Genomic DNA, 14087 nt, shown 5'->3' with positions numbered 1-14087 from the left:
AGTCTGGAAAAGGATGTAAAGCCATTTCTAAAGCTTTGGGACACCAGTGAACCACAGTGAGAGCCATTACCCATAAATGACAAATACATGGAACAGTGCTGAATCTTCCCAGGAGTGGTTGGCCGACAAATATTACCCCAAGAGGGTAGCGACGACTTACCCAAGAGGTCACAAAAAACCCACAACAATATTTGAAGAACAGCAGGCCTCAGTTGCCTCAGTTAAGGTCAGTGTTCATGACGCCACCATAAAAAAAATTATCTGCATGGCAGAATTCCTAGACAAAAACTACTGCTGAGCAAGAGTATCATAAAGGCTTGTCTCTGTTTTGCCAGAAAACATCCTAATGATCTCCAAGACTTTTGCAAGAATACTCTGTGGACTGACAAGACTAAAGATGAACTTTTTGGAAGGTGTATGTTCCATTACATCTGCCATAGAAGTAACACAGCATTTCAGAAAAGGAACATCGTGCCAAGAGTAAAATATGGTGGTGGTAGTGTAATGGTCTGGGGCTGTTTTGCTGCTTCAGGACCTGGAAGACTTGCTGTGGTAAATGGAACCATGAATTCTGTTGTCTACCAAAAAATCCTGAAGGAGAATGTCTGTTCGTGACCTGAAGCTGAAGCACAATTGGTTTATGCAGCAGGACAATGATCCAAAACACACAAGCAAGTCCACATCTGAATGGCTTAAGAAAAGCAAAATTAAGACTTTGGAGTGGCTTAGTCAAAGTCCTGACCTTAATCCGATTGAGATGCGGTGGCATCCTTAAAAAGGAGTTTCATGCTCGGAAACGTTCCAATGTGCCTGAATTACAACAATTCTGCAAAGATGAGTGGCCAAAAAAGTGCTCCAGAGTGTTTTAAAAGACTCATTGCCAGTTATCGCAAATGCTTGATTGTAGTTGCTGCTGCTAAGGGTAGCCTAACCCGTTACTAGGTTTAGGGGCAATCACTTTTTCACAGGGGGCACGGTAGATTTGGATTTCTTTTCCCCTTAATAATAAAGACCTTCATTTAAAAACATTTTGTGTTTACTCGTGTTATCTTTCTCTAATATTGAAATTTGTTTGGCGATCTGAAACACTTAAGTTTGACAAATACACCTGGATAAGTTTGTTTGTAATACTTTGCACGGATTTCCTAGCTGCAATGGTCATTTTACATAAGTCTTTGAAAAAAGAAATGGAGTTGAATGAAGCAGGGACATTTTTTGAGTATGACTTGCTGTGTTGTTAACATTATTTGAATTATTGATATTTCTGAAATGGGTTTACCAGGAGTAGAGAAAAATCAGTGACTTTTAGCGTTTTCACGCCCTTTTGGATTAGCTCTGCTGAAATGGGCTGAGCTGTGGCAGAGCTAGGCTTGGATGGGTCATGCCTTCCCATCCGATTCATGAAAAGTAGCAGCATTTATTTTCTCCTGGTTGTTATAGCATTTCTGGTACGTCACACGAATGTGTACACCACTCAGAAAGTATGTATATGTGTAGGTGGGCACCACAAACAATTTAACATTAATACAAAAGCTGGGTGCAACACTGTACCAGGGAGATTAGATGAAAAAAAAAAAGAGAAAAGAGACACAGGATAACATGCACACAACAGCAGAATGTCCAAGTGAAAAAAAGGCTTTTATTTGACATACAATAGCCAGGAAGGTCCAAGTGTACAATAAAAACAGTTAAAAACCACAAATAGAACAAAAGTGGGCAGGTGAAGAAGTCAAGCAGTATACAGAAAGAGAAATAATTATATCATTACATATTCCAAGTATGCATTCACATCAATGCCCTCTATCACCATATAATATGCATAGAATATTTAGTATAAACATATGGACAAATTGCAAGAGTAAGATCTGATCAACCTAATAGTCACTTAAATAGTGAGGAAAATACACAAATAGTGACAAATGGTAGATATATGAACAATCCAAATGATTACCATGCAAGTCCATAGATGAGGGAAGGCAATTGCTGGATCACATAAAAATCACCCAAATATACTCACACTGCCCACAGAACCCAACGCGTGTCGCTGCTTGCCTGCAGCTTCGTCAGGGGAAGTAGCCAGAAATTATATCAAGTCCCCTTTATAATACAATTGCAATTGTAATCACTACAGCGCACGCCGACACCTGAGTGCGGCGTCAGCTGTGTGTGGTAAAGATAACATGAGTCCAGAATGAGTCATGACGCCTGAGTTGTGTGCATGTTATCCTGTGTCTCTTTTCTCTTTTTTTTTTCACCACTCAGAAAGAGCGCCAAATTCATTAAGTGGCATTGCGTGCATCTGGATGCATTGGCCTCAATGGGTGTAAAAACAGGCTCATATCAGATCCATTGCATTTGTCACATTGCAAAATCTATAATAATCCATATACAGTAAGTCATGAATCCATGAAGCCATAGCGACTGTATGAATAGTCATCAAGTTATCTGCTGTTCCATAGATACAAGCCAATTTGCTCATGAATCAACTGAGGTCTATAACTATAGAACCAGGCTGAATGCAGAACAGGCCTTACAGGTATTAATTCATGGCCAATTCTTACTTGCCTGCATCAACTTTTTCTTAGTGGCAAAGTAAGGCTGTGTGCACACGCTGCGGATTAGGTGAGGATTCATCCGCGCGGATTTTGTAAAATCCGCAGGTTAAAAGACCTGCGGTTTTACCTGCGGATTGCTCTGCGGTTTTGCCCTGCGGTTTTTCATCTCCTCAATGGAGGAGATGGCAAACCGCAGGGGAATCCGCAGAAAGAATTGACATGTCAATTCTTTCTGCGGATTGAAAACCGCAGATAATCCGCGCGGAAAATTCTGCACCATCTGCATTGCGGTTTTTGATTCCCATAGAGAATCATGCTACTGTACACCGCAGCAAAATCCGCAGCGTGTGCACACAGCCTAAGAGTTTGCTAAGCAAAATCAAGCTAAAGAAAAAGTATGAGAAAGGAAAGTATGAACCAGTCAAGCCAATTGCCTATCCAGATCCTTATGAGACTAATTTTGATGAAGGAACATCATTTTTAACCCCTTAATGACCTGAGCTTTTTTTGCTTTTGCGTTTTCGTTTTTTGCTCCCCTTTTTCCAGAGCCATAACTTTTTTATTTTTCCGTCAATATGGCATTGTGAGGGCTTATTTCTTGCGGGACGAGTTGTACTTTTTAACAATACCATTGGTTTTACCATGTCGTGTAACAGAAAACGGGAAAAAATTCCAAGTGCGGTGAAATTGCAAAAAAAGTGCAATCCCACGCTTGTTTTTTGCATGGCTTTTTTTGCTAGGTTCACTAAATGCTTTTTTTTCTAAGTGGTGAAAAAAAATTCCAAAGTTTGCTAAAAAAAAACAAACAAAAAAACAAAATCAAATTGCGCAATTTTCCGAGACACGTAGCGTCTCAATTTTTTGTCATCTCGGGTTGGGTGAGGGCTTATTTTTTGCGTGCCAAGCTAACGTTTTTAATGATACCATTTTTGTGCAGCTATGATCTTTTGATCGTACGTTATTGCATTTTAATGCTATGTCGCGGCGCCCAAAAAACATAATTCTGGCGTTTAGCGATCAGGTTTTTTTTATTGATAGATTGGGCGATTCTGAACACGGCGATACCAAATATGTCTATGTTTGATTTTTTTTATTGTTTAATTTTGAATGGAGCAAAAGGGGGGTGATTTCAACTTTTATGTTTTTTTTAATTTTTTCATATTTTTATAAATATTTTTTTTAACTTTTGGCATGGGAGGCTAGAAGCTGCCATAGATTGATTGGCCCTGCTACATAGAGGCGATGCTCAGATCGCCTCTATGTAGCAGAACGACAGCATTGCTATGTGCGCCGACCACAGGGTGGCGCTCAAAGCAATCCGGCATCAACCATCATAGAGATCTCTTGTTATTTTGCTGATACACCGATTTGCTGATACACCTAATCACGTGATGGGGGTCAGCGGTGCACGTATTTCCGGCCCAGCGGACGGAAGCACCATTTAAATTTAACTAGTTAATAGGCGCGAATGGATCGCGATTCCACTCACGCCTATTGCGGGCACATGTCAGCTGTTCAAAACAGCTGACATGTCCCAGCTTTGAGGCGGGGGAAACTGCTAGCTGACGTACTATTCCGTCTGTTGGCAATAAGGGGTTAATGAGTGCTGCCAACTGGATAAAAACATATAGTGGCTAAAGGATATTAACCCTGAAAACCAGAAAAGCTATCATACACGTATCGTATCTTATTTATCACAGGAAGTGGGCACAGACTTGGAAGACGCTAAGTATCAGTACGCTGAGCCGCGCTTGTCAATCTATGGACGATCTCCTGAGGAATGGACTAAACTGGCTTATTGGTTCAACAAGCATCGGGTTTACAGCCCCAACATGAAATTCATGATTCAAGTCCCAAGAATATAGTAAGTTTGGCACTTGCACTGGATAATGAACTGCCCTAAATAGTTTACTCCCATTGCAGAAGAAATACAAATTGGTGCAAAGCGAGAAATTGTTATAAAGACTTTCTATTGTGTTTCAGAAATGTAGATATAAGGTTTTTCTATTTAATCTAAGATCAGCACAATGTAGGGGCAGAGACTCTGATTACAAGGATGTGTCACTTGGTCAGCAGCTTCCTGTAGTTTCAACACAATCAGTGTTTTATCAGCAGGAGATTATCACTAGGTCTCACATGCAAACCAGACCGGCTGATCTATGTAAAGGGCCTTTTACACATAGCGATATCGCTAAAGTGTCACCGATTTTGTGACGTAGCAGCGATATTGCTAGTGATATCTCTACATGTGACACCTCCGACCTGTCTCCCCGCTGGATATCACCGATCGCACAAGATCGGCCTGGTCCATTTCTCGTCATTGGCTTCCTGCTGGCGCCGACGAGGGACTCCATGGATGCGGGCGGAAGACGTCATTATCGCCGCGTCTGACAGGTAAGTAACGACCGCCGAGCATCGCTGCGTCGCTGGTGAGATCTACCTGTTTGGCAGCTCACTAGTGACCATTTAGCGATGCACCAGCGATCCTGACCGGGTCATATCGTGGTCGGGATCGCTGGTGCATCGCTAAATGTAACGGGACCTTAACCTAGCCCCCACTACTGATTGGCAGCTTGTTAACAATCCAATGTGTACACACGAAGCTGCCAATCAGAGGGAGGGTTATGCACAGATCTGACCACAGTCCATATCTACAGCAGAGAAAACAGGGATTCTATCAAGACTACATCAAGCAGTCCAGTAAGTTATACTACACCAAGCATCACTCAGATTACATAGCAAAAACCTGCTGACAGATTCCCTTTAAAACCATCGATGTACTCTAGAAAATGATCCCCAGCAAAGTGGTAAAGGGGAAAACACATGGGAAATATACCTGAGCAAAGATATATTATATTCAAGGATAATGAAAATAATGCACAATTGTATTGCAGATGTTCCATAGAAAGTGCAACTGCAATAATGAGTGTCACAAGTCCTATGCAATCAACAATCATTACCTATGTTGTGCCCGAGTGGCACACTGACCACCAACCCCAACATATGTTTTGAATATGCAGCCTCCTTAGGGGGCATCCATGCATCACATAACAAGTGCAATGATGTGACATTCATCATTGCCCCATACCCTTCAGATGGCTGCAATCTCACCAGGTTCTCCAATACACAATAGCACTTACTCTACCGAGCACTCATCTGTTTTCTATCAGAGAGTCGTCACCAGAAATCTCTGGTGATGGCTTATTTTCAGGAGAACAAAAGGATTAGCAGCCTGAAATCAGACATGCTTAATCTTTAACTTCCCCATCAGTCACCTGTTCTTGGCCTCCATGCACATTAGAGTGTCATTCAAACCAGTTCGATGGGCATTAGACTAATGTGTATGGGGGTCTTAACTATAGTGCATGGAGGGGTTCCAGTCACACCAGTGTCCTTGAATTCAGGAGTTATGAAAACATCCCTTTGACCAATACTTTTCAAGTCCTGTCAAATAGTTATAGGTTCTGTTGGAGATAATACATTGGAATGCACAGGTTTCAAGTTCTGCCACTGGCTGGGTATCTGACTGAACTGGACCCTGTTAGCCATTAATAGGCATTGCAGGGAGAGGTGGTGGGGTATAAAGTTAGTAGACTTGTAATGATGAGTCCATTATATTCTCTCGTAGTGACTAGTAACCAAAGAGCATATTATTTGGGGATCGAATAGCCTAGTGAATTTTTAGTGCCTCTAAATAGGACAACAAGTGTTGATGACAAACCCATTTCACATATCTATGCCTCAGGAGCCATAAAGCATTCATTAAGAAAATCTGAGATAATAATGGTTCTATATTCAGAGGCATAGCTAGGCTTTCCTTCACTTCATAGATGCAGTTTGCTGTCCTGGTGAATGCAGTGTGGTTTGTTGGCACCTCCCTAGCACCAATCACCCGGGGCAATGACCTATGAGTCCCCCTAGATACACCCCTGTATCATCGGTATTTTTTCCGTTTGACTTAGCAGAACGAAAAATTTACCGAAATGGTCTATTGTTCTAGTAAGACTAAGGACTAGAAAGTCTGAATCATTATGTGAGTCAGTGATGTCAGTGAGCCTCCCAGGCAGATGTGCAGATGGAATGGCTGTCAATGGATTAATATAGGCGAAGAAAATTGTATGCATTGTTATATTTATTTTGTTTCACTTCCACTCTTGTGTAATATAATTAGGACAGTTGGTTGACTGCCATTAAAAAATCAGGGTGGGTACAGGGAAAGGCTATTATTCTAGCAGAGAAAGCAGGAGGTGCCATGAAAATACCTGACGAAGGTGTGTGAAATGCCCCTTTCCCTCAATTAAAGGTTGCCAAACCACATCCATTACCACTAAGCAAGAAAAGTAAGCAACATCAAACCAGTTTGCCAATACATACTATTAAACAGATAAATATATACATACAGTTTATCTATGTGATATATTTATATCAATCTGTTTGAGCCTGTATTTTACAATCACAGTCTTATCCCTTCTCAGAATCATGCAGGCTCACGTTGCATTTTCCTACATTTCTGGACAGTATATTTACTGATGGAAAGTGGAGTAAAGCTTGGAGTGGAGTGAAGCTTGTAGGCCCCAATGCAAAATCTTCAAGAGAGCCCCGATCTATCACCAGTGTTCAATAAGATAGGTCTTTTTGTGTAGGCCAAAGAGACCTTTTGGGCTTGGATGTGATTGCAGCTCCTCCACCCATTATTCCCCTGCTGATGGATCACATTTTACAGCTTCCATGGTGAATGAAAACATGCTAATCCATGCATAGGTCTGCAGATCCCTTGGAGGACTTGCATTTTAGTTTAATTTCAGGATTCTTCAAATATTAGAATTTTTTTCACAGCATTATTTTAGGAATTTTTGCATCTTAAAATATCCAAGTGGAATTCCAGTCATAACATTTTTATCAAATGTCATAGGTCAGGGGTACACAACCTATAAAGAACATAATGGCCTTCTGTGCATCCTGACACAACTCATTGGTCCTGGTGCCAGACCTGATGAAAGTTGCCGCTCTCAAAATTGAGCCATATACTGTATTAATAATACATAAAGTAGAGATCATGACATTCATCACCTCTATGGTTGGGGCACAAAGTGGGCACTATGGTTGACACTTAGGGAAACTGTGGCATGGAAGTCTCCATGCCTTGCACTTATAAGATGGCCTTGTAGCTGTCAATCTTTAGTGGCACAGTAGATGGCTTTATGAACACAGTGCCCATACTTATTAGAGACTACTACAGCTGTCATTGTTGTGGAGGCAATGGTGTTGTCACTATTGAGGACATTGTGACAGTTATGAGTGCACTTTGACTATCATTTATATTAGGACACTATGGCTGTCATGTTATGGGGTAACTGTATTTTTCCTTACTAATTGACATGAGTTTCCCAAACCCCCTGCCCTTCCCATGCAACCTATGCTTAGAGATGTATGACTTGTCTGCAGAGTAGAACAAAAAGGTTATGCAAATGTGTGACTGAGTACTTTTATGATGTGACAGTAAAGCTGGAGACCTAGGGTATAACATTTCTTACTGTGAAGACCACCAAGTTGGGAGAAAGGTATTCAAATTAGCTCTCCTTAAAAGGAATCTGTCAGTAGGATCAACCCTCCTAGCCGTTTATATGAGCATGTAGGTCATAGGAAGCTAAAAAAAAATATATCTTGATATCTGCAATTGGATGTCTTATTCCTGAGAAATATACATCTTCATTAATATGTAAATGAGCTGTTCAGGACATTCCTGACAATCTGCCTCAAGAGCTTATTTTGATTGAAAGGTGCGTTACCAGTGTGAGACATGTAATAACTGACAATATTTCAACACTATGTCCAATAATGCAAGAATGGCACTTCAAAATAGATCAGTAAACACACTGTGGTAGCCACAAACTGAGCTCACCACAAAGAAGCGATCCACAAAGTTATATAAAAAATTATTTTTATTAGCAAAATCATGTACATTAAACAGGCCACATACCCATAATTACAAGAATATCCAAGAAAGGGACTACAGCATTATTTCACTAAATATATTGCTTAGGTAAAAATATATGATGAGGTTATGAGGGTACGTCCCATAACAGTCCATAGTACAACATCTTATATCCATATATAAAATAAATCCACTAGTGCTAAAAGTTAGCATCTATTACACATAATATATCCTTATTTGCACAATGGAACACCCTCAGAACATCACCATACACGATTAGACCCATAATCTCTCATAACATCAAATTGAATCTTTGAATCTATGATGGCAAAAAAAGGAGATATAATTAATCAATGCTAGATGAACCTACAGCATTGTCTCCCATACCCCACTATACAGTGTACGAGTAGAGCGACCCATATGTTAATGGCAACCATCAATGAAAGCTTTTAAGGAGATGGAGACATAATATAGATACCTTATGGTGTGCCAAGTGAAATCCAGCCGCTGTCCCCAGCGCCCCGACGCGCATTTCGCCCTGCTGCTTCTTCTGGAAGAAGCAGCAGGGCGAAACGCGTGTTGGGGCGCTGGGGACAGCGGCTGGATTTCACTTGGCACACCATAAGGTATCTATATTATGTCTCCATCTCCTTAAAAGCTTTCATTGATGGTTGCCATTAACATATGGGTCTCTCTACTCATACACTGTATAGTGGGGTATGGGAGACAATGCTGTAGGTTCATCTAGCATTGATTAATTATATCTCCTTTTTTTGCCATCATAGATTCAATTTGATGTTATGAGAGATTATGGGTCTAATCGTGTATGGTGATGTTCTGAGGGTGTTCCATTGTGCAAATAAGGATAATATTATGTGTAATAGATGCTAACTTTTAGCACTAGTGGATTTATTTTATATATGGATATAAGATGTTGTACTATGGACTGTTATGGGACGTACCCTCATAACGTCATCATATATTTTTACCTAAGCAATATATTTAGTGAAATAATGCTGTAGTCCCTTTCTTGGATATTCTTGTAATTATGGGTATGTGGCCCGTTTAATGTACATGATTTTGCTAATAAAAATAATTTTTTATATAACTTTGTGGATCGCTTCTTTGTGGTGAGCTCAATTTGTGGCTACCACAGTGTGTTTTCTGATGTAATAACTGACAGTCTGGTTTCCTGATCTACACGTCTCACATTGGTAACGCCCTCTTTCATTTAAGATAAGCTGTAGAGGCAGATTCTCAGGGAGATCTATATTTGTCCCATAAATCTAAGCAGCTCATTTACATATTAAGAAAAATATGATTTCTCATGAATAAGACATTGGATCGAAGATAAGATGGAATAAGTTTATTCAGTTTCTATGACCTACATGCCCATATAGACAGCTTAGGAAGGTTGATCCTACTGACGGATGCCCACTAAGTACCACTTACTGGAGGTAGCAACTCTGTCAGTTAAAAGGGTCTCTTTAACAAACCTTGCAATGTGTTTTAGGATTTTTATCCAAGCTATAGGTATGTCTTTATCTTTTCAAGAAGACTCATGTTTGCTAAAATTCCTAAATAATATCGCAAAGCTTATTAAAGGGGTGAACATTGGCTTATAAGGTAGCGACCTCCAATAGTTAGTAGACAGTTAGTATAACAGAGCTACACACATGGTAAAAATTGTTGGTACCCCTTGTTTAATGACAGAAAAATTCACAATGGTCACAGAAATAACTTGAATATGACACAAGTAATAATAAATCAAAAATCTATGAAAATGAACAAATGAAAGTCAGACATTGCTTTTCAACCATGCTTCCACAGAATTTTTAAAAAATTTAAACTCATGAAATAGGCCTGGACAGAAATGATGGTACCCTTAACTTAATATTTTGTAGCACAACCTTTTGAGGCAATCAAATGATTCCTGTAATTGTCAATGAGACTTCTGCATCTCTCGACATGTATTTTGACCCACTTCTCAAGAGCAAACTGCTCCAGTTGTTTCGTGTTTGAAGGTTGCCTTTTCCAGACGGCATGTTTCAGCTCTTTCCAAAGATGCTCAATAGGATTTAGGTCAAGGCTCATAGAAGGCCACTTCAGAATAGTCCAATGTTTTCCTCTTATCCATTCTTGAGTGTTTTTAGCGGTGTATTTTGGGTCATTATCCTGTTGCAAGACCCATTACCTGCGACTGAGACCAAGCATTCTGACACTGGACAGCACATTTTTCTGTAGAATCCCTTGATAGTCTTGAGATTTCATTGTACCCTACACAGATTCTAGACATCCTGTGCCAGACGCAGCAAAGCAGCCCCAGAACATAATAGAACCTCCTCCATGTTTCACAGTAGGGACAGTGTTCTTTTCTTGATATGCTTCATTTTTCCATCTGTGAACATATAGCTGATGTGCCTTGCCAAAAAGTTCAATTTTTGTCTCATCTGTCCATAGGACATTCTCTCAGAAGCTTTGTGGCTTGTCAACATGTAGTTTGACAAATTCCAGTCTGGCTTTTTTATGATTTTTTTTCAACAATGGTGTCCTCCTTGGTCGTCTCCCATGAAGTCCACTTTGGCTCATGCAATGACGGGTGGTGCGATCTGACACGGATGATCCTTGAGCTTGAAGTTCACCTTTAATCTGTTTAGAAGTTTTTCTGGGCTCTTTTGTTAACATTCGTATTATCCGTCTCTTTGATTTGTTATCAATTTTCCTCCTGCGGCCACGTCTAGGGAGGTTGGCTACAGTCCCATGGAGCTTAAATTTCTGAATATATGCAACTGTAGTCACAGGAACATCAAGCTGCTTGGAGATGGTCTCATAACTTTTACCTTTTAACATGTTTGTCTATAATTTTCTTTCTAATCTCCTGAGACAACTCTTTCCTTCGCTTCCTCTGGTCCATGTTTAGTGTGATACACACCATGTCACCAAACAGCACAGTGAGAATCTGTAGCCCTCTATACAGGCCCACTCACTGATTCCAAGATTGTAGACACCTGTGATGCTAATTAGTGGACATACCTTGATTTAACATGTCCCTTTAGTCACATTATTTTCAGGGGTACCATCATTTCTGTCCAGACCTATTTCATGAGTTTTATTTTTTTTTTAATTCTGTGGAAGCATGGTTGAAAAGCAATGTCTGACTTTCATTTATTCATTTTCATAGATTTTTGATTTAATGTTACTTTTGTCAGATTCAAGTTATTTCTATGACCATTGTGCGTTTTTCTGTCATTAAAAGAGGGGTACCAACAATTTTGACCATGTGTGTAATTTACATACTGGAGATAAAACATGCAACTTAAAAAATAAGTTATACAAAAGTTTTTATGCAATTGGAAGAATGGTAATTATTGTTAAAATTATGAATGGGAAAAAGCAAATAATCTGACATGACGGTGTTTTCTGGTCCATAAAATGCATTGCTTGGCAGCACTTCAACTCAACACGAGCGGTAAGATATTGCATGTAAGAGATGTAAACGTGAGATATTAGATATCCTTGTGCTACACAGAAAGCCCTTAAAATATTTAGTATAGTAGGTTTGGATGATAATATGTGCAGCATCAATTTATTTCTGTGGAGCGTCACACATTATTTCACCCATATCATGACTTTTTATAGTGATATATTTAGAGCTCAGAAGTTTGTGCCTCACTTTGGAAAAATGCTGGAAAATATCTTCATGCCAGTGTTTGAAGCCACAATCAATCCAAATGCCAATAAGGAGCTCAGCGTCTTCCTCAGACATGTAAGTCTGCTTCTTCATCACATGTTTATCTCTGGGAGGTTTGATGACTGTATGTTCATGACACACGTTATTATGACCGTTACATGCAAACCATACGTACATATGAGATACCTACAGTCAGGGATTGGTGAATTTCTTAAAGGGGTTGTCTGGTCTAAAACAACAAGTCTGCAGTCACTCTATATGACAGTATACTTGTGAATACTCATATTGTACACACTGTGAGGATTCTCCGGTATCAGCATCGGGAACAACAGTCATGGGACTGTACGTATGCGTACTCCCACATGGAATTTGACTAGACTTTTTCCGGGCTTGCTCAATAAACTTGCCCATCTTGTCAGATGTCAGATTATGGCCGGGAGTATGCATATCGTATAGTTGCCGTCACATGGCCACACCGGAGAATCTTCACGGCTCGAAGTGAGGATTCACAAGTCTGCAGTCACATACAGTTGTGCTCAAAAGTTTACATACCCTGGCAGAATTTTTATTTTCTTGGCCTTTTTTTCAGAGAATATGAATGAGAACTTTTTCTTCTCTCTCTCTCTCTCTCTCTCTCTCTCTCTCTCTCTCCTTCCCGGCCAGCGATTCCTTTAAATTTCTTCATTTTCAGGATCCGTCTGAAAACGGATCCTGTGCCATCCGTTCACATCAGTTGAGAACGGATCCGCTTGTCCGCCTTTTTGGCGGATTATAACTGATGCAAAAAACTGAAGTGTGAAAGAGGCCTTAATGGTTGGGTGAAGCCATTTATTGTCAAACTACTGTGTTTTCTCTTTTTAAATCATAATGACAACCCGAAACATCCAAATGACCCTGTTCAAAAGTTTACATACCCTGATGATTTTGGCCTGATAATATGCACAGAAGTTGGCACAAATGTGTTTGACTGGCTACTAAAGGTAACATCCTCACCTGTGACCTGTTTGCTTGTAATCAGTGTGTGTGCATAAAAGCTGAGTGAGTTTCTGGGATCCAGACAGACTCTTGCATCTTTCATCCAGCCACTGACGTTTCTGGATTTTGAGTCATGGGGAAAGCAAAAGCATTGTCAATGGATCTATGGGAAAAAATAGTTGAACTGCATTAAACAGGAAAGGGATACAAAAAGATATTCAAGGAATTGATAATGGCAGTCAACAGCGTTCAAACTGTTATTAACAAATGGAAAATAAGGGGCTCTGTAAAAACAAAACTACAGCCAGGTAGACCAACAAAAATTTTGTCCACAACTGCCAGGAAAATTGTTTGGGATGCAAAGAAAAACCCTCAAATAACATCAGCTGAAATACTAAACTCTGAAAATATCAGGATCCCAACGTACTGCCATGGCTGAGCAGGGTGACTCACCCACACTGCGGTAGGGCCCGGGGTCAGATGCTGCGGGGAAGCTCAGGCAGACGGGACCTGGGACACTGAAGGTAGCTGGAAGCAAAAGTACCTACTATCATGTGATCACAGGGGGTGGGGCTTAGCATCCTGCTGCTGGAGATGAGTGCAGAATGCTACAGAGACCCTGGAGTAGATGAGAGGGGAACTCAGGTCGGACAAACGAGGGTCTTACACAGAGAGGGCGGCACGGTACAGGAGGGGCAAGCAGAGAATAGTCATAACGTAGGCAAGGAGTCATACACGGAGATAGCAGCGCAGTACAAGAGGGGCGAGCAGAGAATAGTCAGGACGTAGGCAAGAAGTCATACATGGAGATAGCAGCTTAGTACAGGAGGGACAGGCAAAACTTGTAACGGAAACAGAACCAGATCAAAACCAAGCAAGCATAAAGTAGCACAGGCACAAAGCACACCAGGGTCACACACACTCGGCCAAG

General features: G+C 40.5%; 1 protein-coding gene across 1 annotated transcript in view; it reads left to right on the top strand.

Annotated features, from left to right (window-relative positions):
* Positions 1–14087, top strand: part of AMPD1 (adenosine monophosphate deaminase 1) — a 140155-nt gene that overhangs the window by 85580 nt on the left and 40488 nt on the right. Inside the window, exons 9-10 of the mRNA XM_073587086.1 lie at positions 4256–4419; positions 12130–12256. Of these exons, the coding sequence (XP_073443187.1) occupies positions 4256–4419; positions 12130–12256 (291 nt within the window). The remainder of the gene's footprint in view (positions 1–4255; positions 4420–12129; positions 12257–14087) is intronic.

The sequence above is a fragment of the Dendrobates tinctorius genome, unplaced genomic scaffold, assembly GCF_039654945.1.
Source record: "Dendrobates tinctorius isolate UK_male_01 unplaced genomic scaffold, ASM3965494v1 ptg000098l, whole genome shotgun sequence".
Lineage (NCBI taxonomy): Eukaryota > Metazoa > Chordata > Amphibia > Anura > Dendrobatidae > Dendrobates > Dendrobates tinctorius.
Note: the sequence above shows the minus strand (reverse complement) of the source record. Positions and strands in the feature narration are given on the sequence as shown.